General features: G+C 43.3%; 1 protein-coding gene across 18 annotated transcripts in view; it reads right to left on the reverse strand.

Annotated features, from left to right (window-relative positions):
- Trpm3 (transient receptor potential cation channel subfamily M member 3) overlaps nt 1–23,028 on the reverse strand; it is an 866,780-nt gene that overhangs the window by 60,053 nt on the left and 783,699 nt on the right. For all 18 annotated transcript variants that reach the window (XM_040746389.1, XM_021225349.2, XM_013114264.3 and 15 more), the window contains 4 exons: nt 20,655–20,822; nt 15,678–15,818; nt 9,048–9,176; nt 4,641–4,892 (listed from right to left, as the gene is read on the reverse strand). In XM_040746389.1, coding sequence (XP_040602323.1) covers nt 4,641–4,892; nt 9,048–9,176; nt 15,678–15,818; nt 20,655–20,822 — 690 coding nt within the window. The remainder of the gene's footprint in view (nt 1–4,640; nt 4,893–9,047; nt 9,177–15,677; nt 15,819–20,654; nt 20,823–23,028) is intronic.

Genomic DNA, 23,028 nt, shown 5'->3' on the forward strand with positions numbered 1-23,028 from the left:
CTCTTTAAGTCTCTCCCACACATAAGTTACGGAAATTGGTTTTCACTCCTTGTATTATACTGTCTGACACCCTCTAGGATATTATAGTATAAGGGGTACCCACCCACAGAGAACGACAAATGCTAATTATCATTGATAAAGAAGATCCTAGATTGTTTTATTTATTGTTGTTACTGTTGTGCTGGGGGTTGAACCAAGGGCCTAGTGTGCACTAAGCACACACTCTACCATGGACCTATTTCCTCCTCCAGCTTAAAAGAGAATATTCGATGTTACTGGTTCCAGTACTGTAAACGTTATGGTCTTTCCGGTGCTTTAGGACATGGGGGCCTCAATATATTTTAGATCAATTCATCAGTTTTCAAGACAACTTCAAAATACATCTGCCAAAAAATTTAAGAGCTTGAAGCAAGTTGGAATTTCTCCAAGATTCCTCCTTTCCATGATTTTCCAGGTACAAGATAGTTGTTATTCCTTCTCCCAGTTGGTGGGTGCAGGTCTCTAAGTAGGAGAGATGGCTGGGTTGAAACAGGTTCCTAGGAAACCCAAGTCTATGTTTCATCTTCTCTCTTCTTTTTAGTTTATGAAATTCTTTGATCACTTATTTACAGAAACTTGTATCAATGAAGGAGCACAGATGGGTCTTCATGTTATGTTTGTCTATACAGATTAACAGATGCGTGGGGAGGACTAGGTGTATGCAAGAGAGTATGGAGCTAGTCTGACTCAAGAAAACTCAGCCAGTAAGTACAGAAACTGCGGCAATTTAATTTCTCAGCTTTTTATTTTAAAAGTTGTTCCTATTCACAGGGTCAAAACAGTAAAAGAAAAATTTCTTCCCATATGCCGAGCTCTCTGTTTCAAAGTCTTTAATATCATTAAAATATCAGGATCTGAGCCCCTTAATAAGAAGGGAACTGGGACTTCTTTTGTTTTCAAAGTTAAATTATCCAGTGAATTCAACGTTAAGATCCTGCCCAGTCTTAGGACACCTCTCAGTATGTTCAACAGAGAACATCCACAGTGGTGATGAGGCTCATGCTGCTAGGTGCCAGACGACCTGGGTTTTGATCCCAACAGTTAGCAAAAATAGCTACATGGAAAACACACACACACACACACACACACACACACACACACACACACACACACAAACCTTCCCCTGACCATTAAAAAAGACAAAGAAAGTTCACTGAGTGGCCTGGAGCAACTTGCTTAATCTTGTTTTTAAATGTTGTAAGTGGGATAATAATAACAATCACGTGATTACCTTTGACTAAATGTGATGGATATGTGGTAAGTTCTCATAAATGTTAATGTGTTGTTATTGGAAGGTCAAGATCTGGAGTCAGGAGTTTGAACCTTGTCCCTGTCTGTTTCAGAGTCTGTTTATTTAATTAATGTAGGAGGGTTCTAAAAATCTATGGTAAGAGGTGCCTCACATGGTCCTGGCTGGAATAGTAACAAATAACTCCTGTCATGGTTTCTTTCTATTCCGTGTTACACAAGTGAGTTAGTCCAAGGTTTACAGAATTTCCTTGAGAAATGAAATATGAAGGAACCGAGTCAGGATTTCAAGGGAACCTGGACCTGCATATCAACAGGACTCACAGTGGGGACGGACGAAGGAGGTCTGTGCTCTCAGACATTGATTTGATGGGCTGGTTTCTTCTACAGAAGCACAGAAACCCATTTCAGAACGAGCACCTGGCCATCCCGTGTTTGCTCTCCAGATGTCTACCTGGGTGTGGAGTACTAAAGAGGAAGCCTCTGAAGTTGAGGGCTTTGTGTGTAACACATCTGGGAAGATCTTCAGCTTCCAGCTTGCAGGCCATCTGGCGTACTGATAAACTCTAAAGACGGATTTTATCTACCTTCTGGATCGATGACTCAATTATTGAACTAATTATCTTAAAAGCATTCTGTAAGAACTCAAAGTCCCCAAATTTCCTACTTATTCCTGACTGATAAATGAAGTCATTCATAACTTAAAAAGGAGAGAAAAGGCATCATAGCCCTCCTGATCATTTCTTAGTAAGGTTTCATTCGAGTCAAAACTGGGGTAATTATGCCATTATTAAAATGATAGGCACGGAAATTCAGATAATCTCATTGTATTAATGTAACTTTAGATGTTTCAAATATTTAAATGCCACTTAGACTTTTAAAAATAATTGACTTGGTTTGGGTCTTTGAATATTCTATCTGTTAAAATAAGGTAATCATAAAAAATAACTATCAGATTAAATAGTCCCCTAATGTAGTAGTTCTTGACAGAGTGCAGTTTTGTGCCTCAGGGGACATTTGGCAATGTTTGGAGACATCTTTGTTGTCCTAGCTCTCTCTCTCTGCCCTCTCCCCCCCCCCCAAACTCTGTGTGAAATCTGCTAAACATCCTGTAATATACAGGATGGAGACTCTTCAACAAAGAATCACAAAGTCCCAACTGGGTGTGGTGTACATGCATGCAGTCCTAGCACACAGGAGGCAAAGGCAGGAGAAGGGTAAAGTCCAGGTCAGGGTGGCTGACATGGTGAGACATTCTTTAAAAAGAAAATTAAAAAAAAAAAAACAGTGTCAAAGTGGAGAAAAATTGGCCCAGTTTCCAAGATGTTATAGTTTGATATTTTTTTCTCAGTTTACTTGGAAATATATTTGAGAATCTCAAAAAGGCCTGTTTTCTCCAGAATCCATATGCATATTTTCCTATGTAAGTTGGGAGCAGGAATCCGCAGGTCCCTTCCTTCAAACCCTTTCCACAGAGTCTGCGTCTAGATATCAGAGTTGTCACCCAAATGTCAAGTCCATAGTTCAATGAAGACACAATGGCAGAATAATGCACACTTTCTCCCTTCTCAAACGATATCAAGTTGAACTGGGTTCAGTCTGGATAACTGACACTTCAGAGCCCATGTTTCCTTTCTCTAGAATGTGTCTGGAGCTATTTACCCTAAGTGACCTTGGTGTGATAATTCCCAACTTGTGTATGAAAGGGCTGGTGGTATAGAAGAATGGCGTGTTTGTAAACTTTTCTTTCTCCACTGTCCTTTAAAAAGACAATATAAACATAACAATAGGAGACATAGGTTATCCACCAGCTGTTGTTTGGCACATGCTCTACCAAGTACACGCTTATCAGTTTTTGTTGCCTTAGAAGGCAGTGGACTGAATATCAAAAAGTAAAGGAAATTAATTTTCATGGATTTGTTGTTATTGTTTTCCTAATAGGAAGATTTTGAGTTGTTTAAGATGGATTTAAGTAGAATTCATACACAGTGGTTTAATAAATACTGAATTAGCAATGATGCTTAAAGTAAAACTTGAGTGACATCTGTAATGTCACTTGCTGGTTTCAACAGCTCATAGGATAGAACTAGAGATGATACTGAAGAGATTATTATGAGGAGGTATTTCTCCAGGTAGGGTGGATATGCTTAGCTTTCCACATGGCGGAGATACACATGTGGATCCCAGGCTCTGGTTGTTCCCCTAGAGTGAAGGAGCTCATGAACCAGCACCCCGCCCCCACACCACCCCTGTCACCAGGTTCACACCGATGCAGGTCACCTCAGGTTCAGTCTTTATAGCAAAATTCTGGAGGCTGGAATATAGTCAGGAAGTAGAAGTTCTCAGACATTTGTACAGAGGTACATTAATGCGCCACTTGAGAGTCTTTTGTTTTAAACCATTAGGCCTCATTCAGGAGCCAGGTTTAGTCAATAGTTTCCCCCAGTACTCACAAAACCTCTGGTATTCAGACTCAGTCTCCCTAACTCAGATCAACTCAATGCCTCCCCCCCCCCCCCCCACACACACACTTTGTGGAGCAAAGGCCACTTTTTAAGAGAGCTTTATTTGATCTTATTTTACATTAGGTTGTATTGAGATAAGCTTTTGCTATGCAACTCTGGATGGCCTGGGATCTGATGTTCTTAGCTTCCTAAGTTGGGTATTCGAAGTGAGTGCAAAACACCCAGCTTCATCTGTCAACCTCAAAGCTCATCTTTTAGGGAGTCTTCAAAATCTCTTAACATTTTTGTGGAGACCAAGTCCTCCTCTAAGCCTGATCCCCGTGAACATTCTGCATGAGCCTGTCCTGACTTGTGATTTCATCCGGACTTCATAGGCGTAACTGTGGGAACCTTTTTATCCTGCATGCAAAGGACTCCCCTTCATTTGTCTGTTTCATGAAATGACATCTTTGCTCAACTATTTTTCTTTTTCTTTTTCTAGACAGGGTCTATCTGTATAGCCCTGGCCATCCTGGAACCTGCTCTGTAGACTAGGCTAGCCTCAAATTTGGAGATCCATCTGCTTCTGCCTCCCAAGCACTGGCATCAAAGGTGTGCCACACCACTGCTTGGCTTTGCTTGGCTCTTAAGCCAGTCCCCGGCATAAAGCAAGTGATCTTTCCATATGCTTCAGTGAGTAAACAGGTGGCTGATGACTGTGTTCTTCAGCTTGTGTATAGCAATAGAGTTAAATTTGCAAGCACTCAGAGGGAATTAAAACACCGAAACACCCTTGGGGCCTTCGCATGCAGACCACAGTAGCAAACTGAAATGAATCACATCTCTCTTTCTATTATCATGGACCTTCCTCTGGGAAAGGGTGACATGGAACCGAATGACCTTGCTTACCATTTTCCCAATCATCATTACATATGGGCCCAGATACTTGTTCACGCCGAAGATGTCTAGTAAACGGATGTACCAATAAATGATGTTCACACAATAGATGACCCTCCCATCACTCCTGAAGGGCTGGTCTTGAAGACGAAGGATCATGCCCACTGAGAAGAGAAGTATGGCGATGAGGTCTGTGACATTCCAGTATTCCTGCAGCCACACCTTCACTTTCTGCAGCAGCTTGCCGGGCTCTGACATCAGGATCTGCAAATCAGCAGAGAGGGTTAGGCCTGGTTTCTCCGGTGCTTTCCGCTCAGCTGGAAAGTGCTCTGTTAGCTGACAGAAGGGGCCGCCCAGACCTGTGTCTGGTTGGATACCTATATGCTATGAATGCATATTTGGACTAAGCTTGGGTACTCCAGATGTGCTCAGTCTAAAAGCAGATGTAAACAACTGGTTCGATCCTTTGGATTTTCTGGCAATTCTGAGCCACTTCAGGCTTTTGCTATAACATTATATATTCCTAACATGCTACAGGTCCCCACAATCATCTCAGTAAACAGCGCTTCAGTACTGAGTGACATGGACCACTCCTACAGGACACCTCCATCCCTCTCTTGCATCAGTAAGCCATTATCTGAAGTCCAACCCCGTTAATGCCTTATCATCATCTTCATGATTGCCACTGAATTCTAAGTCCCATTACATCAGGCACATGGTTGCCACTGTCTCCTTATGACGTATCTGCTGTCATTATGGCCACCAGCCTACCATCCACTTTCTGAGCAGCATACAGTGAGCTCTTTAAAGACCTAACCCTTGATGTGGTTGGCAACGACACAGTTGTTTGTGTAAGCAAGGCCTCATCAAGCTGCACCCTGCGCAGGGTTTCCTTTCATTACCAGTAAATTATACCTCATGTCTTAGAAAAACAGACGAGGGACAAGCAAACCACAGTAAGTACATACTTAAACTTTCTGATGGCTTTCATTATAAACAGACCAAAAGGCAGACTCCTTGCCATGGCCCACTTCCCATCCGACTCGATCCTCCCCCCTTCTCTCCCTATAGCCGCACTGGCCGCTGGGAAGCATAACATGTTCAGCCTAAGCTCACGACACTTAATTCCTTTCACTTTTCCAAGAGTTTGCATGTTTGGCTCCTTCTTATCCTTAGGCTGTTTATTCAGATGTCCCCTTCTTAGGAAGGCCTCTGTTGACCATCCCAGCTGCAGTAGCCTCCATGTCTCCAAAACACAGATACCTGATTCCCACCACTGACTTCCTACTTGAGCGGGTGTGGGATTAGGCCAGGGGATTCACTGTTCTGACATGTTCCCAGATCATGCTGGTGACCGAGGTGTGAGGTCCACTGTCCTACCTACCCACCAGCACTCCCTGCAACTGTTGCTGTCCTGTTGGCTCCTTACCCTCTGGTTTTGTCTTAACTGGGTAAAAATCTGTGTATGCGCATGACAAATAAGGGTCAGGGAGGATGGACCACACCTAAGAGGGGGTGGGGGGAGGGAGGAAGAGAGGGGGGAAGAGAGGGAGAGTGTGAGGAAAGAGAGGGGGGCTTAGGAGCACCCCTCCTCTGCTCCTTCACTGCCAAGCTAGCCTTTAGCACAGGCCTTGGTAGAGCATCATGGGGGAATGGAAAGGGGAGTTTCAGATGACCCAAACAGGTTTCAGACCTCGCTCTCTTCCCTAGTTGTAGCCTACCAAACAATTGCTCCATCCTGTTTCCCAGACCTATGAAGTGGGGATGAATAGGATCATGGCTGTTACTGACCTCACAGACTTGGGGGAGCCCTGGGTGAGATAATGTCTACTAAGGCTTGCTGTAAACAGCCCCATACTATTAAGGGATTGCTGTGGCTGGCTCTGGTGACTACATGCAGAAGTATGTGGTGAAGAGAACGGGAACGGCAGCACATGAAACCACAGCCTTCCTTGTGTTTGCTTGGGAGGCACGGAAGCATGCAAACTTTTCCATGCTTCCAGGATCTTGCGTCTGGGTTCCCGAGGGCCTGTGTGCCAACCGCAAGGAGGCAGGAAGGCCGGTGCTTGTGGGAATTGTCATCCACTCAATAGTTGAGCCTCTCCTTTCAGAGTTCAAGGCAGGGACATGGGGTGAGAGACGACCTCACCAATTGCAGAGAAAAAGATCTGCACAGAAATGGCCACAACCCCCCCCTTCCCACATCTCCCTCAGTGGCAAGAATTCTTCAGATGACCCAGCCCTGACCCTGTATCAGAAGCCACACCCTGCTTGCCATGACATGCAGCTTCACAAGAAATGGATGGCCAGGCCTGGAGGTTGCTGGCAGCCTGCCGGCTTGGCAGCCTCTCTAGAACAGTCCGAGGAGTACAGACTGCTCCCCGTCTTCTTCTAGCCTGGTTCCTGGACAGTCTCCAGCCTCCACACTCCAGTCTTTCCCTCCTCTGCTTGTGATGAGGAAGGAATATGTGGCTGGGTGTTAAGTCTCTAGAGTGCCAGCTGGCACTACACAGAGGCAGGGCCCCTGGCGGGAGCAGGCTCAGTTCTCAGAGCTACACAAAGCCCCAGGCAAATTTATTACTGTTTCTCAGTTTACAAGCCCACTGCTCTACTCAAGCAAAGGAAGGCACTCTGAATGGTGGAACACAGTGCAAAGGACTGACCACAGAAACACAAGGCGTCTCACTGCCTTAGTCTTTAGTCATTTAACCAAGTCTCTAGTCAGGTGGGGCTTGTGTACCACTCCCACGCCACGGGAGGAGGAAATGTCAGTTAGAATCAAAGCAGCACCCACACAGACCCAGAGACGGTGCTGAATGCAAAGGTGTGTGTGTGTGTGTGTGTGTGTGTGTGTGTGTGTTTGCAATCAAATTTAAATTTAATAGATACAACATCTTTCGTCTCTGGAGAACATTCCAGAGATGAAATTCACCAGGGCAAGAACATTTGAACATGTCTGGATGATGAAGGTGGGTTTGTGGCCCCATTCCATTTAGTGCCCACCACTGTAATACAGACACCAGGATTGTGTTGGAGCTCCCAGATCGGTACAGACTTCACAGGATCCTTTCCTACTGAAAAGGCCTCTCCCACTCACTGCAGTTTCTGGGAACATGCAGAGGAGGAGTTGCCTCACCTTGCAAGCCTGCCTTCCCTGCAGGTTTTCTCTGGTGAGGTAGGAGTTTATGGAGAACACTGAGCAGGATTGATGCGCCCTCTTGTGGATTGTTTCTTGATCACATGGATTTTAGAAGCCTTGGACTCTAAACGGCTGGGGTTAGCATTTCTTTTTTAAAATTAAGTTTAAAAAGCAGTTTTAAGTTCACAAAGCCCCCCTCCTTTTTGTAAATGGTGGAATGATGTTGACACATTCATCAGAGACTATATTTCATATCAGGGTTCACTGCTGGTAGGATACATTCTATGGGTTTGAACATGTATACAATGATATGAGCCCATTACTAGAGTAGCACACAAAATATTTTTCTCCTTAGAAGCCCGAGCTTCACCTTGCAGTGTCCTACCCCAGGCAACCACCAATCTTCTTACCACTCCATAGCCTCCACCCCATCTCCATAGCTCCCCTCCCATCTCCATAGGTTTTCCCAGAATTTCATATGGCTGGAATTATATAGAATGTCCCTCTCAAACATTTTTCTCTTCAAAACACATTTCCCATGGCCTCATAGCTCATTTCTTTTTAGCACTGAATATTTCCTGTCCCCGTGGTTAGTTTTGACTTCAAACAAACTGTATAGGGGGATGGCATCTCAATGGCTCCTCTTAGTCTTAAATGGAGGGAGGTGAGGAGAGAGACTACTGTATCCTCAACGTCAAGTATCAGAACGGTGTTCCATACTCCGCGGTGCCCCCCAGGGGTGGAAGAGCTGGTAGGTGCCCAGCCTGGGGGGGACGGACATTGAGAAGGATCAACTCAAGAATAGACTGAATAAAGGAATACATGCACAGTGTCGCTCCCTCCCCCCTGCTGAAGTTGTTTCTCTCTCTCCACCATGTGGGTTCTGGGTATTGAACTCAGGTCACTGGGCTTGACAGCAAGCTGCTGGAACACATTTGGAGAGGTTGATAGTGGATTGATGGACAGTGTCCAAGGAGACCCCAAGTGAGGGGTAGAAATAGTAGCTAAAAAAAACCAACATTCAAAAAGTCATCTTCATAGGGATGAGAGGAGGGAGGTGTAAATGATATTGAGGCCCTCTGGAGGTTGCGAGCAGAAAATAGACTTAATTGCCCTAGGAAATCTCTCCAGGTTTGACAAAGAGGAAAGTGGCAGCCTTCAGCAACATTACAGAATCCAGTTTGGGGCTAAGTTTGGATCCCAAGCTTCCCTCCCAATTTTCCATCCTCAGATATGATGAACCACCATTTCGCTCCTATTTTCATTTATGAAGTCGTTACCTCTCGCATCTTCTCTATTCCCAGAGTGAAAATGTAGGAGATGACGATCCATTCCTGAGTGGAAGGCCAGCGCTCCATCTTCACTAACACGATGTAATTGAAGAGCATCAGATATCCGATATATGCCAGCTGCAAGGAAATACAATACAGTCGTCTAACTGCAGAGGCCTGGGCAAGACCAATGCACGGCAGCACCCAGCAAGGTTCAGTAAGCAGGACAGGGAATCCATGGTGAATGAGCTAAAGAATTTTAAATAAGAAAGAATATTTATTTATTTCTGTGTGCATTCCTATGGAGGTCTGCAGAAGTTGTTTCTCTCCATGCACCAAGTTCTGGGGATAGAATTCAGGTCACCGGGCTTGATGGCAAGTGCCGTTGCCTTCTGAGTCATCTTTACTACAAACATTTTTTTAAAAAATGCTATAATAGTTACAAATAATTGAATATGCAATGTTTGTTTTTGACTTTTATATGTGTCTATGGGGTCTTAGTACCTTGATTGAACCTTTGTGTCACCATGTATGAATTTGTGTGGCAATCACCAGTTTTTTTGTTTGTTTTTGGTGTGTGTGTGTGTGTGTGTGTGTGTGTGTGTGTGTTCTGGTGTTCTGGCTTAGAAAAAAAAACCTGGCATAACAGGGCTCTTCTTGCTTAGGTGAAGACTTGGCTTCCCATCCTAAGGTGATATAGTATATTATTTTTCCTGAAAGACACCAGATAGATTCATTCCTACCAGAAAGAAGACACATATAGTAATTGTAAGCTGGTAAAACTGCAGTGTAAGCAGCCTAGATTTAATCTTAAGGCCCCCACTCCCCTGCTGTCCTGAGTAGATGTTTCTGATCTTCAGTGGTTGGCTTCTTTGGGAGGATTTTGACCTCTTTCCCATTGTCCTGTCATCCTGCCCTGCCCTGGTTGGAACATTTGAGTTTGCTTTCTGCTTTTTTGAAACAAAACAAGATAAAATAAAGCAGTTTACAGGAAGGCATGTGACCTGTTGTCCCAGAGTGGATTTAATCCTCCAGAGGCTCCAGCATCTGGAGTTTGAGTCCTGGTGTGACTGGCTGAAATGCTGGATCTGGGAAACACTCCTCAGGGCCCAGGCTTGGAGGCTGTTGTTGAAAGATGCAGTGATGTCAATGTGGAAAGAAGAGAGGTGTGGTGCTCTTGCATAAGAAAGTTTACCTCAAGGGGGATGGCAGGCAATGCTTCAAGTTGAGCAAGGCTCTGACTGGCCTCAGGGGCTGTGAGCAGGGACCCAGAGTGAGCTGACTCAAGTCTGCATTCTTTGGGGGCGGTGTGGCAATGAACAGGGCAGCATGTGGGCAGGAGGATTGGGGATTTGAGGTACTGGAAACAATGTGTGACTTTGGGACTGTAAAGGCAAGTTAGGAGGCAGAAACTGCAGCCTCGTAAGGAGTTAAGAGATATGGGACCAGAAAGATGTATTATGTGCCAATGGGCTTCTTCCTACAATTTAGTAAACTGAATAGACTTTTAATGTGAATCAAAGGTACCTCTGAGACCCTCATTACCTTGATGGCACATGTCCAGGTACAGCTGTGACACAGCATTCCCTTTCTGATAAGCCAAGATCTGGGCATAATAGGCAAACACTCTACCACTGCAAGATACTTCCCAGCCAGTCCTTCCTTCATCCAAAGGATGAAGCTATGACAGAGGCAGAGGATATCACATCTGGAATAATCAGTTGTGACAGAGAGTGAGTGCTGAAGCTGCTGAGGGTTAGCTGAGCTCTTCCACCTGGGTGATTTGGTTTTTATATCCCCATGACTACTGTTACATTAACCCATGTCTAGAGCCCCACTTAAGAATCACTAGGGCATCACAGAACTTTCACATGAGAGAGGCATCCTCTAAAAAATGGTCCCAAGTGTGACTTGGTTCACATGGTGTCAGGTTACAATCAAGAAAACACCGATATGCTCTGAAATCCTTGTATGCACAGTTACAAAACACAAAGAAAGGGAGTCAGTGGGAAAACTCTCTAATATACCTCTGTTTCCTTTTGCCTGGAATTGCTTCTGTCTTCCTGGTCACTTATGAATAAAATTCTGTTGCTTCAAGATGGAGTGACTCTTAAGGACCCTGGTTTTAACCTTCTACGAAGTTCAATGCAAAACATTCTGAGGCATTGTCTCTTCTTGTCACATGTTGGCCCAGTGACACATGAACTCATTTCTTCAGAAATTCTTTGTTTTAGAACTTAAGTAACTTTACTAACAGGGTTCATCCTATGAACTCAGGTATACTGTATTTGGAGTAAGGAATGTAGGCAGAGAAACTTGGAGTGGAATTTGGGTTTAAGTTTCAGCTCATGCATGTCATCTTGTATGTCACCTAACCTAGTGCCTCTGGGGAAGTGTTTGTCACTACTGGGGAAACCCACAGTAAGCATCATGTCCTCTGTGGTTGTTTTGTACCTTGAGCTCAAAATCTTCTCCAGCTCGTAACTAAGAAAGATACTCTGCACATACAGGGGCTGTGAGCCATTTGGATCGGCTTCCTTCTATCTTGGATCTAAAGAGGATTCACTTGTTCCAGCTGAGATGAGGACAAGAGATCCTAGGGGACTGAGTGGATGTTCTCTTTGGTCAGAGTGTCAAAGAGGTGGAAGGAACACTTCTGGAAATCAGAGAGGAAATACTCTTACAGAGGACACAGACCACAGCAAATGGGACCACCAATCTGATGATGAATTTTATTGTTAAGTATTGTTGGGGTCTCAAAAGCTTGGACCTCTCATTTCCATTCATTTACCTTGAGGTCTGGGTTTTGTCAACATTTGAACACAAACCTCTGGAATTGTTTGAATATAACTGGGGAATTTAGTGTGATGGATTTCCTGAGGCTAACCCAGTAAGTTATAGGAAAGAGAGAGCGGGACACTTAACCCCACCGTCAAAGCTACAGCTCCTGTACTGGTTTGAATCAGAATGCCCCCATAACTTCATATGCTTCAATGCTTCGTCTCCAGTTAGCGGGACTCACAGGATTTTGAATTAGCTTTCTCTCTGAGTACTTGCAGATCAAGATGTGCTGTTCCTGTCTATGCCTTCACTCCATCATGGTGGACACCAACCCTCTGAAACCATAAGCCTAATTAAATGCTTTCTTCCATAATTTGCCTTGGCCATGGTGTTTTGTCACAGCAATAGAAAAATAACTTGATAGTGTCTCAAAACATTCTGCAAATGGTTTTTGAAGCAGTGAGCTCTAGGTTTCTGTAATCATTAGAGACACCTGGAACTTTTGGCAAACACCTCCCCATTTATTCCATAGAATTGATTCAGTTGGGTCCATGTTGGATCTTTGAATTGGGATTTCTAGTAAGTCATTTCTTATCATGGGCATTTAAAAAATAATAGTTTAAAACTCACTACTCTCTGTTCCGAGTCAGGGCTTTTTAACCCCAGCTGCTCATGATAAAGACCTGGCGAGCTCTAAGGCAGTACCCAGAGCGACGACATCAGAGCTCTAAGGGTGGAGGTCTGGCATGGGCACATTTTTTAAGATGTTTCAACAGATGGACATGACATATCCCTATAATCCCAGCCCTTGAGAGGCCGAGACAAGGTGATCATGAGTTTAAGGAAAACCTGGGTGAGACCTTGGCTTAAACAACATCAACACCAACAAAACCAAACCAAAATCAAAACCAAAAGTGTAGTGGGTGATTTAAATAATCTTCATATGGAGGTGCCAAGGCCAAGAGCCACTAGCCAGGGCACTTGCGATAAGAAAGCATTCAGGGCTGAAAAGGCCTAGGTTGAGTCAATAGGGAACAAGAGAATCAAGGAACTCAAATGATGGGAATGTGAAACCCCAATGAAGAAGAAAAAGCAGATGCCTTGGGAGGCTAAGTGATGTCAGTGTTCATCCAAGTGCTGGTTAATTCTTTATGCAATTCCCTCCACCAGTTTCTCCTATGCTTTAGACCAGGAATCTGCTAACATTTTCAAAAGGCCACAGGATGAATCATAGGCCAAGAGGTTTTTTGTTTTTTGTTTTTTTGTTTTTTGTTTTCGAGACAGGGTTTCTCTGTATTGTTTTGGAGGCTGTCCTGGAACTCTCTCTGTAGACCAGGCTGGCCTCGAACTCACAGAGATCTGCCTGCCTCTGCCTCCCAAGTGCTGGGATTAAAGGCGAGCGCCACAATGCCTGGCAAGGTTTTTTGTTTTTAAATTAACTTTTTTTGCTGTTGTTGTTGTAGCACACATGTGGCCAGGTGTAGAGAACAATGAAATTTGAATTTCATATTTCACAAATTGATCTTTTTAAAAAAAGTTTGCTTTAACCTTTTAAAGAAAGGTTCAAAGCAAAACAAACAGAACCAGGCTGGGGTTGCAGCTCAGGGGCACAGCACTTGCCTAGCATGAGTAAGGCACCTGGTGTGATGCACAGCATCCCAGAATAAATGAAATAATGCAAAAATGAGTTTGAGCATGTAGACCGTAAGAGTGGAGTTTCCTTTGTGGCTATAGTTTCCACCTTCCCCCACCCCCTTTTGGTTGTGAGAACCAAATCAGAAGAACAGAAGGAGAAGGGCAGATGTGGGTATAAAAGGGAGGGACAGATGTATTGATGAAGTCGTTGTCAGCCTCAGGGAAGTTATTTAGGAAGCATCTGGACCCTTGCTTAAACACCGTAGCTGCTCAATAAATGACACTTCTGTTGTTGAGTGGACAGATGAAGCTGGTATTGATTACCTCTTAGAAATGTGACTAGTTTAGGAATAACACTAGCTACTCCCATATTGTACTTACGGATTCAGACACCATTGTAAGTGCTTTGTATCCTTCAACACATCAGTCTTCCTAAAGTAGGCAGTAGCGTTATCTCTGTCCCACAGAAGGACAGAATAGGAAAGTCCCTTGTTTGGGACCAAACAGCACAGAGGGACACAGGCAGACCTGTTTGTAGCCTGTCTCTTTACAGGCTACCCACAGTCATAGCTCCAAGGCTTTCTATGGGGCAAACACGAAAGAATGCTATAAAAAAGAATGCAAACTGAATTTTTGGATGTATGTTATTTTGAGGTGGCTATTATTTTAGAATGTCAATACATATGAAATTTTATTTTACTAATATGAATGTAAATGTGAAACGTATGTTTTATATTCTCTCATAATCTATTAAAGTCATCCCTTAAAGTATCAGCTTTTAACTGGGGTAGTTTTTATCCCAAAAATGCCTGGAAACATTTTGGCTGTCACCCTTAAAGGACAGAGTGTGGTACTGGCATCTGGTGGGTACAGGCCAGGGATGCTGCTTCATGGCAAAGAATTATCCTAACTAAAATATCACTAATGCCAAGGCAGTGAAGTCTCCCTTTAAAGCCAGCATTGAATATCAGTATCTTGGACTGCACAGGAAGCAACTTCCATGATCATTTGAACTCTCTTGTTCTCAGACCTAGATTATTCTGTTGTTGACTCAAATGAAGGCTCTACAGTTGGTTGTGAGAAACTCTAAAAATACAGAAACATTGTCATTTATCTGGTGTAGCTCCACCAGGTTGTACAGAATCACTTTACACTTCAACCTGTGGGTCATAACCCTTTGGGAGTCGAATGCCCCTTTCTGGGATCTATTCACAAGGGTCACTTAAGGCCATCACAGAAAACACAGACTGATAACAGTAGCAAAATTACAGTTGTGAAGTAGCAATGAAAATATTACTATTATTATTATTATTATTATTATTATTTTGGTTTTTCGAGAAAGGGTTTCTCTGTGTAGCTTTGGAGCCTTATCCTGGAACTTGTTCTGTAGACCAGGTTGGCCTGGAATTCACAGAGATCCGCCTTCTGCCTCTGCCTCCCGAGTGCTGGGATTAAAGGTGTGGTTCACCAATGTCCAGACAATGAAAATAATTTTATGGTTGGGGTCACCACAACGTGAAGAACTGTATTAAAGGGTCGTAGCATTAGGAAGGTTGAGAACCACTGGAAAGCTCATTGAAAAGGAGAAGGGAGTCCCAGCAATGTACCTATCTACAATATCAGATGCCACTTTGGGGAAGCCCATGGCTTTGCAGGCAGGAAGTGTGCATATGGTGTGATTCCTGGAGAATATTTACCAGGATTGGAGGTTTTCTAGCTTTGAGCTGCATGCTATTTAATTGTGCCTGAGTATGAAAGTGTGACTGATGTCATTACCAGGTTGGAAGTTGTTACTTATAGATGCTGTCTGTCCCTAGAGGTGCTACATCTACACCATGTGTTAACCTGACCCACTACATGTTCCCTGAAGCCCAGGATAAGCATCTGTAATGGACCACTCTGTCCTAGTTCTCATCCATGCGGCAACATAGGAATGCTCTGGAAGAGGACATTTGTTTTCATGTTGAACTAACTCATACACATCTCACATCTGTTTCTATTATGTCTCACCTCTGTCAGTTCGTTTACCTTCTGTGGCAAACATAAAGGCAGTCAATGGACGCTGCCCAGAAAGGTCCTCAAATCTTGTGAAAGTACTGGAAAAACAAGGTCACAGAACTTTCATTCCTGCACACATGGTACGTATAACATGCTGCTCAGACAAAGCCACACAGGTGCCTGAGAAAGGAACGCCTTTTGGAAAGGGGGAAGGGAAATGCTTACGGTGTAGAACCAGAACTTCACAATGGGTGCATTGTAGAACTCGTAGATTTTTCTGCCCACAGGGATTAGCCGATGCCTGCTTTGGACTTCTTCTTCATCCTTCTTTCTGGATGACTCCCCGTTGTTTCGCCCCAACATCGCCTACAGTGTGAGAGAGCAGAAACAATCAAGGCTGGGCTCTGTAGGCTGTGTTGCAAAGGACAAGTGGATGTTCATGGCACCCAAGAGTGCACAGAACTCAATATAAGCCCCACCCCCAGAGCATAAAGGCATGCCTTGTCTATGTGTGAGCTTGCACTATATTAGTATAAGCTGTGCATTTCTTCTAAGGAAGGAAAGCTTGGGGGGTATTTCTTGAGCTTTCTTTTTTTCCAACCAGAACCCTCTGAATGAGGTAGGCAGTAGGATATACAGAGTTCTGGGAGTGATAATAAGCACTGTTTGGGAAGGCCAGGCTACAGGAATCTGTCCAGATTCTGTTACTTTCTTTTCATATATATATGAGACATTCAGGGTCTGGATTCAAATTCTGTCTACACCTGTGCTAGTGACTTTCCAGTCAAAGGTGGATTGATTGGACCAGAGTCTATTACATAACCAAAGTGTGGGAGCATTCAAGTTAAAAGTCGTCTGAAGTGCTTGGCATTTAGTCAGTCTAGGGATATCTCTACCTATTTCAAAGCAAGGGCATTGATCTTTCCATTCTAAACCTTGTAAGACTGGAATTCCTGCTGTTATCAATCTTATGGTCACTCCTGAGTACACTGCCTTCCTCTGCAACCAGGTGGATTAGCAGAAGGATTTGAGGCAAGCCTGATCTGCAATGGACCTCATCTGTAAGCTGCTGGAGATCTCTGTAAACATGGTTTCCCTTGTTGTCCATCACAACAGTAGCAGTATGGGTAATAATGATTAAATATTGCAAAAACAGCAGAATTGAAGAACAGGAAGACACACCCTGCCTGGGTAGCAAGCAATAGGATGTCCCAGAAATGACTGAATATCCTAATAGTGAATGCTAGTAGGCTTTGGATGACTCAGATGGGAGGGTGAGCTCTAAGATGAATACTCAGAATCTGTGGACTTTTGGGCAAGTTATTCCAACTTCTCTGAAACCTACTTTATTTAGCCATAAATTGGGCTATGTCCTTAGGGGCCCTATGGGTTGACATCTGGCATCTAATTAAGTGCTCAGTAACTACTAGATAATCTTCAAAGTGAACTTGGACCTTCTTAGATACTCTCTCCTGAAGGTCCCTCACCAGAAAGATGTACATGCTATGGGAGTCTCTAACAGGGTAAAGTATTGACTTTAATTCCTTAATATTGTTATAAGACATATGAAGTTAACTACACAATGCTGGGGAATTGAATTTTTTATTTTTTTGCAGATATGTGGTGAATGTGTGATATATGCACATATGTATATAGGTGTGCATGCAGAGGCCAGAGGAGGATATTAGGTGCCTTGCTCTATCACTCTCCATTGTATACCCTTGATGTAGAATCTTTCACTGAACCTGGATCTAGTTGGATGGCCAGGAAGCCCCAGTAAACCTCCTGTCTCTGCCTACCTCCCCTGGGACATGTGACCATAGCTGGCTTTTTATGTGGGTCTGGGGACTTGAACTCTGGCCCTTATGTTTTTACAGCAAGTTTTCTTACATGTTTAGCCAATCCCTAAGCCTGAGACTCGAGATAAATGTGAGACTAGGATAAGACATACATTATAGCTGCTCAGATATAGCTGCTCAGATTGACAAGGATTTGGGATAAGACAGAGTACTTGGCATATAAGTTTCCAATTATGAGACCTAACTATAGCAACAATTGCAATTTGTAATGACACTGAAGACAGAGACAACTACTACATGACTTAGTTTTCAACCACCTGACACAATACCCAACAAATATTAGTTTCAAGAATTTCAATGATTTCCTCATAGCCAATTCATTTGACTGTATGACACTCACAAATGGTTTATATCTATCCAGGAACATTTCTGGGGAAGCAACCTCCATTCCTTTGTATAGCCTGGTGAGAAAGCTGCCTTGAGCTAAAGGAAGGAAGATTTCACTCTATGACTATCATATGTGTCTATTTTCATCAGTGAACTGAATCAATATTCTGGTAGGTTAAGCGCAGGAGAGTCCAGTAGAGTCCTATTAACATTGGTCACTGACCTCAAGAGACTGACAGAATGAGATGTTTGTTCTATAGTTTATGTAAAAATTATTCTCCCATTCTTGCTTATTTCTATGCCCAAGAATCCAGTGCCGCTTAGGGATATGATGGAATGAAATAAAAGACAAGTTGATGTTTTTTAGGTACCTTAGAGAATGACATCTTGGGGTAACCTCTAGGGACAGTGTCTTTGTTAGCAAAGCATACGTAGCCCTGGAGCTCTGCACATCCTGGGGGCTGTTTTAGGCTTAAGTGTGGGATGGCATACTTCCTTGGCCATGAAGGTGAAACAGAAGCATTGCAGTCATTTTTTCCTTTGTTACTCACGTATTTTCTGAGGGGCGGGGTACACTTGCAAAGTCTTGTCCTTTACATATTTACCATTTCACCAGTTCCAGCCTTAGCAGCTTAACTCTGATTTTGTTGACTTCTTTCCCCTTGTTGCTTAAAGCAGAATTTAACAGGGTCATTTATGTGTAAAAGAAACACTCCATATAGAAAACAAAAACATTTTCTAGTAGAAAAAGAGGTTTGAACGGAGTCAACTATATCATTGTTCAGTGCAGATTTGAGACCCTGCCTGCTGGGCGCAGGTGTCAAATTGGAGAAAGATCCTTTGATATAAATTAAGCTGCTAAAGGCTATGAACATGGTGCAGTTAGAAACCGATATTCTTAGGTGTCACTTTGGAAGCAACCAAGGGTGTCCTGTTTTCAGAAAGGATGCATCCCTGTCCCAGGTAAGCTGCTCACCAGAGAAGCAGGAGGGGACAGAAATTGCCATCAGGGTGAAAAGAGGCTCCCTTTAAGGACAATGCTGCCTCAATCAAAGCTTGCAGCCCACATGTCCCCACATTATTCTTCTTTGTGAGGTTTCTGCTCATCATCATACCTCCTACTCAGGTTCACAGTGAACAGTGTTAGGATTGATTTCCTGGCAAGCCTGTTATGCGCTGGGACTAGGGAGACATCTTTTACAATGACTTCATGAAGAATTAAAGTCTCCAAAGCTTTTAGCAGACAAAGGAAGCTCATTCCTCTATACCCAGCCACTGAGAGCATCTTGCAGCTTCTGGATGTCCTCCCAGGATGGCTACCTGTGAGGGAGCCACACCATACTTCATCTGGGACACTTGGCATCCCTTGGAGGCTCTCTACACTGTGCTAAACTAAATCCACTAAACAGGACCATTGAAGAATAGAATAGAAAATAATTCTCTCTTACATTTGACAATTGACTAGGTTATAAAATGTATAACAGCCAATGGAGTATGTATTCCTGGATTATAATCTGACCTTTGCAAACTAACCAGTTGGATAAATGTGAGCAATTTAATCTCTGAGTCATTCGCTTTCTATGCTGGGAAGTAGAACAATGTATCCCTAGTGGCCATGATGTGGTCCCGTGAGTGAGGGCAGATAGAGTGTGCAGCATCATTTTAGGAACATAAACAAACTTTTATTAATGTTTAGTTGCTAGTCTAAGTAGTTTACATGTATGTGTCCAAGTGGTTTACTCTTTAAACCAAATAACCACCAGCGAGGCAGACAAAACTATACTCCCACTCTTGAAGGCATGAAATTGTCTGTAAGGTCATATAACAAGTACATAAAGGGTCGGATTCTGACTCTAGAGCAATACTCGTTTCCTCTGTGCTGAAACAGCCAATAAGAATTCAGAATCAACACTAACCATGATTAAAATACCATTTCTTGTCTGAGGAGTTCGGAGATCAAAATTACAACATGATCTGCAGGGAAGGCAGTCTCTCCTGCTATTGCAAGGCAGGGCAGGGTAGGGCTGATGCCTACATAGATGTTTACAAAGATCTGGGAACTGAAACAAAACTTGGCTTTTCATTCAGCGAGTGAAGGGTCATATCTATCAACAGATTCCCCAGGAAGGAGTTTCTAGAAAGAAGCTCTGTGCATATGGAAGAACATGTCCCATAGTGGTCCCAATGACAAGACTCATCCAGAGTCTTTTTTGTCACCTGAACCAAACCAATTTTCATCTTTTCCTTTATAGCTCCTTCTGGGTCATTACTCCTGTAGCCAGTGGCTGGGGTGATGAGGGTGGCTGATGTACTTCAGAACTATTTATCCCTTTGGAGTTGCTGTTTGACGCAGCTCTCCCAAGCTATGAAGCCCTATTTGTCCCTTTAATAGCACAGACTATTTTTATCCTTTGGACACAAGCCAGTGGCAGTCATGTCGCTTGGGTGGGGGCTGCGGGAAGTGGTTCCATGCACAGCTGTCTTGTTCTCTCAGCAGAACAAAGCATCCATGTTCTATAATTGTACCAGGAAGTGCTAATAAAAGCTTTCCACACGAACCTCAAAATTCAATTAGTGATGGCTTTGTGACTTTGGCCCTGAAGACAGATACAGGCTTAGCTTCCAACCAGCAGAATGGTCCCAGCTCAGCAAAGCTGGCTGCTCACAGCTCATGGCTTTCCTTTCTTTCTTGTGTGTTAAGACTGCCAGTCACATCATCATGTTTATAAACAGGATGCTTGCCTGGAAAATTGAGGGCATCTGGCTCTGACTTTTATCGATTTGTTCTGCAGCATGTTGGCAGAAGGATTTTCCATACAGTTGGATCCTATAGCCTTGCTGTTTGCACACAAAGAGGAAACTTTTATGATACTGTGATTGCAACACTTACAACATTAGACCTGGCAGGAGGCTGGGGAAGCCTTATCTCAAGCATTGTTGAACCTTAGCAACATCAATGCTTGAGTGGCTTGGGGGGAATCTCCTCTGGGAGAAAAATTGCATAGTGTTTTCTTACTGTTAGCTCCATGTCCTCTTCATCTTTTTCCTTTGTGGTCTTCTCTGGCTCCTCTGGCTCCTTCTCTTGGAGATGAATTTCTTGGGCCTGAGTCATATAGGGCATGTCGTCTTTGTTCTTGAACTCCAAGCTGAGAATTGAAGGAGGAAGTAGAATTCCCAGAATTACCTAAAGTAATAACAATGATAACAATAATAATCACATTTAAAGGATTAAGATTAGAGTGGTTTCTTAGAATCAGAGAGCCTGGGATGTGGCATATGGTGTGTGTTTGTGCACACGCATGCACATCCACAGGTATTGTGTTTGCTGTACAGGGATGTGGATATCTGGAAATCTAAACATGCAAGAAGGCGACTTTTTGACCCATCTAGGAAATACTTATTTGATCAATCTTATCTTATTAATTCTTACTTTATGGGGGAAACTGAGGAAAGAGTGCTTACTCAAAACAAAGGTGGAAAAATACGAGATTTCCATTTATTCATTAGCATTTGGCGTTGTAAAGTCAATTAACACACACACATTGGCAGTTTTTTGTGACTATATCAAGCAGAGTTGATGTGTCAGCTGGTGATCTCTGTAAAGTAGTGCTTTCTACATTGACCTTGAAGACACTTTATCTACTGGAGAACATTCTGCTGGCATTGGCTACTGCTCAAACAGAAACATTCCTCTCCACCTCTGTGTTTGTCAAGAGTAGTTGGTCCCCTTGCACAAAAGCCCCAGGAAGGCCAACATTGCATTGCTCTCATGTGGAAACACTGTGTGTGAATCTCAGTGTCAGGATGCTCATTACCTAGGCCTTTTATTTGTCAGAGAACAGTGTCTTCCCCAGCTTCTCTCTGTTCTAAAATGGCTCCAGTGCACAAGATCCCTGCAGATGAGCCTATCTGAAGATAGTGCACCAAGGGGAGGGAGTTAGACAGATCCTGAAGCAGGGTCAGTGAATATGATGCTTCCACAGGGACAGTCCTATGGTCCTGAAATACCCATGGGGACTTAGGGCTAGTCAGGAGAAAAGATGAACTGTAAGTGTCTTGGGAGGCTCAAATGGCATGGTGGCAATCTTCATAGGGTACAACACCCTGTCCTCAGAGATGACAACTGGCTTAGCTGACAACCTGAGGCCGGTCTTGGCAGTTACTAGCAGCGTGACTCTGGAATGTAGTAATGACCCTCTTTATAAAACCATTTTTGTAACTTTGGACCAAGAGCCCACAAGAAAGGTGGAGTGGGACAAGCAATGCTGGTCCAGTAAAACAACAGTCAAAGAGGGCAAGATGCAAAACTGTGCTGTGAGTCTAAAGAGCTTAAGCAGCTCATGAGTAACATGGTCATGATGCCATACTGTATACTAGCAATTTGTTAAGAGAGTAGATTTTAGCCAATCTTACCACATGCGAAAAAGGGTAACTGCAAAATGATGAATACGCCAATTTGCTTGACCCTGGTAGTTGTTTCACTGTGCATGTTAAAGCATCATATTGGTATCTTAAATATATATAACTAAAAACTGGCATCATGAAAATTAAAACAAACAAACACTCTTCCATTTTTCTCTTGATCATTTCTCTGTTGTCTCACTCTCTCTTTTAAACAAATTCTTTCACCTTGATGTTTTCCTTGAAAATCACTAAAAAGAACTAGAGGAAGCAAAAAGTGGGCTGAGTGTTTAGCTCAAAGGCTGAGACCTCGTCTGGTACATGTAGGGCCCTGAGATCTTCCCCAAAACTGTAAACAAATAAGGCGAAAGCTTCAACCCCACTTTCTGTTCTTCAGAACAAGTACCATACATGGTCTGTTCAATACCTGAGAGAACTACTACAAACAACGAACTACATGTGCTCCTCTTGGTTTTCCTTAATTAATTTATATAGCTATCACTATATGTCCTTTTAAAATGGCCTTATGTTGTGTCGACTGGCCCATGACTTACTTTTCCTCATTTGAGAATAGCTCAGGGACTAGGGATATAAGTCACTGTCATGTGTGAGGTTCTGGGTTTGATTTCAAACTTTTTTCTTTAAGTGAGTAATGTCTTGATATACAGATCTATCTCAATTTTAGTTCAGTTGAAGTTTCTCAGTCCATGTTATCAGAGCCCATGTTTCTATGCTATGATGCAATGCAAGGACAGCCTGGATGGGACCAGGAGGATATTCAGCCTCACAGGGCATGAAGGGTGGCTTAGGTGAGATTCCTATGGTAGCATGGCTGTGCATGAGTATACGGTGCCCTATGGGAACTATGTGTACTCTGTATCATTGGATCTGTGAACAGATTCTGTTTTAGCAGGCCTTAAGATCTGCCCTTGAGAATGGGGTAGAGGCAGAAAAAGCAATCAATGACTAGAGTGTATGTGCATGCCTTC

Source organism: Mesocricetus auratus, unplaced genomic scaffold (genome assembly GCF_017639785.1).
Source record: "Mesocricetus auratus isolate SY011 unplaced genomic scaffold, BCM_Maur_2.0 Super-Scaffold_4256, whole genome shotgun sequence".
Lineage (NCBI taxonomy): Eukaryota > Metazoa > Chordata > Mammalia > Rodentia > Cricetidae > Mesocricetus > Mesocricetus auratus.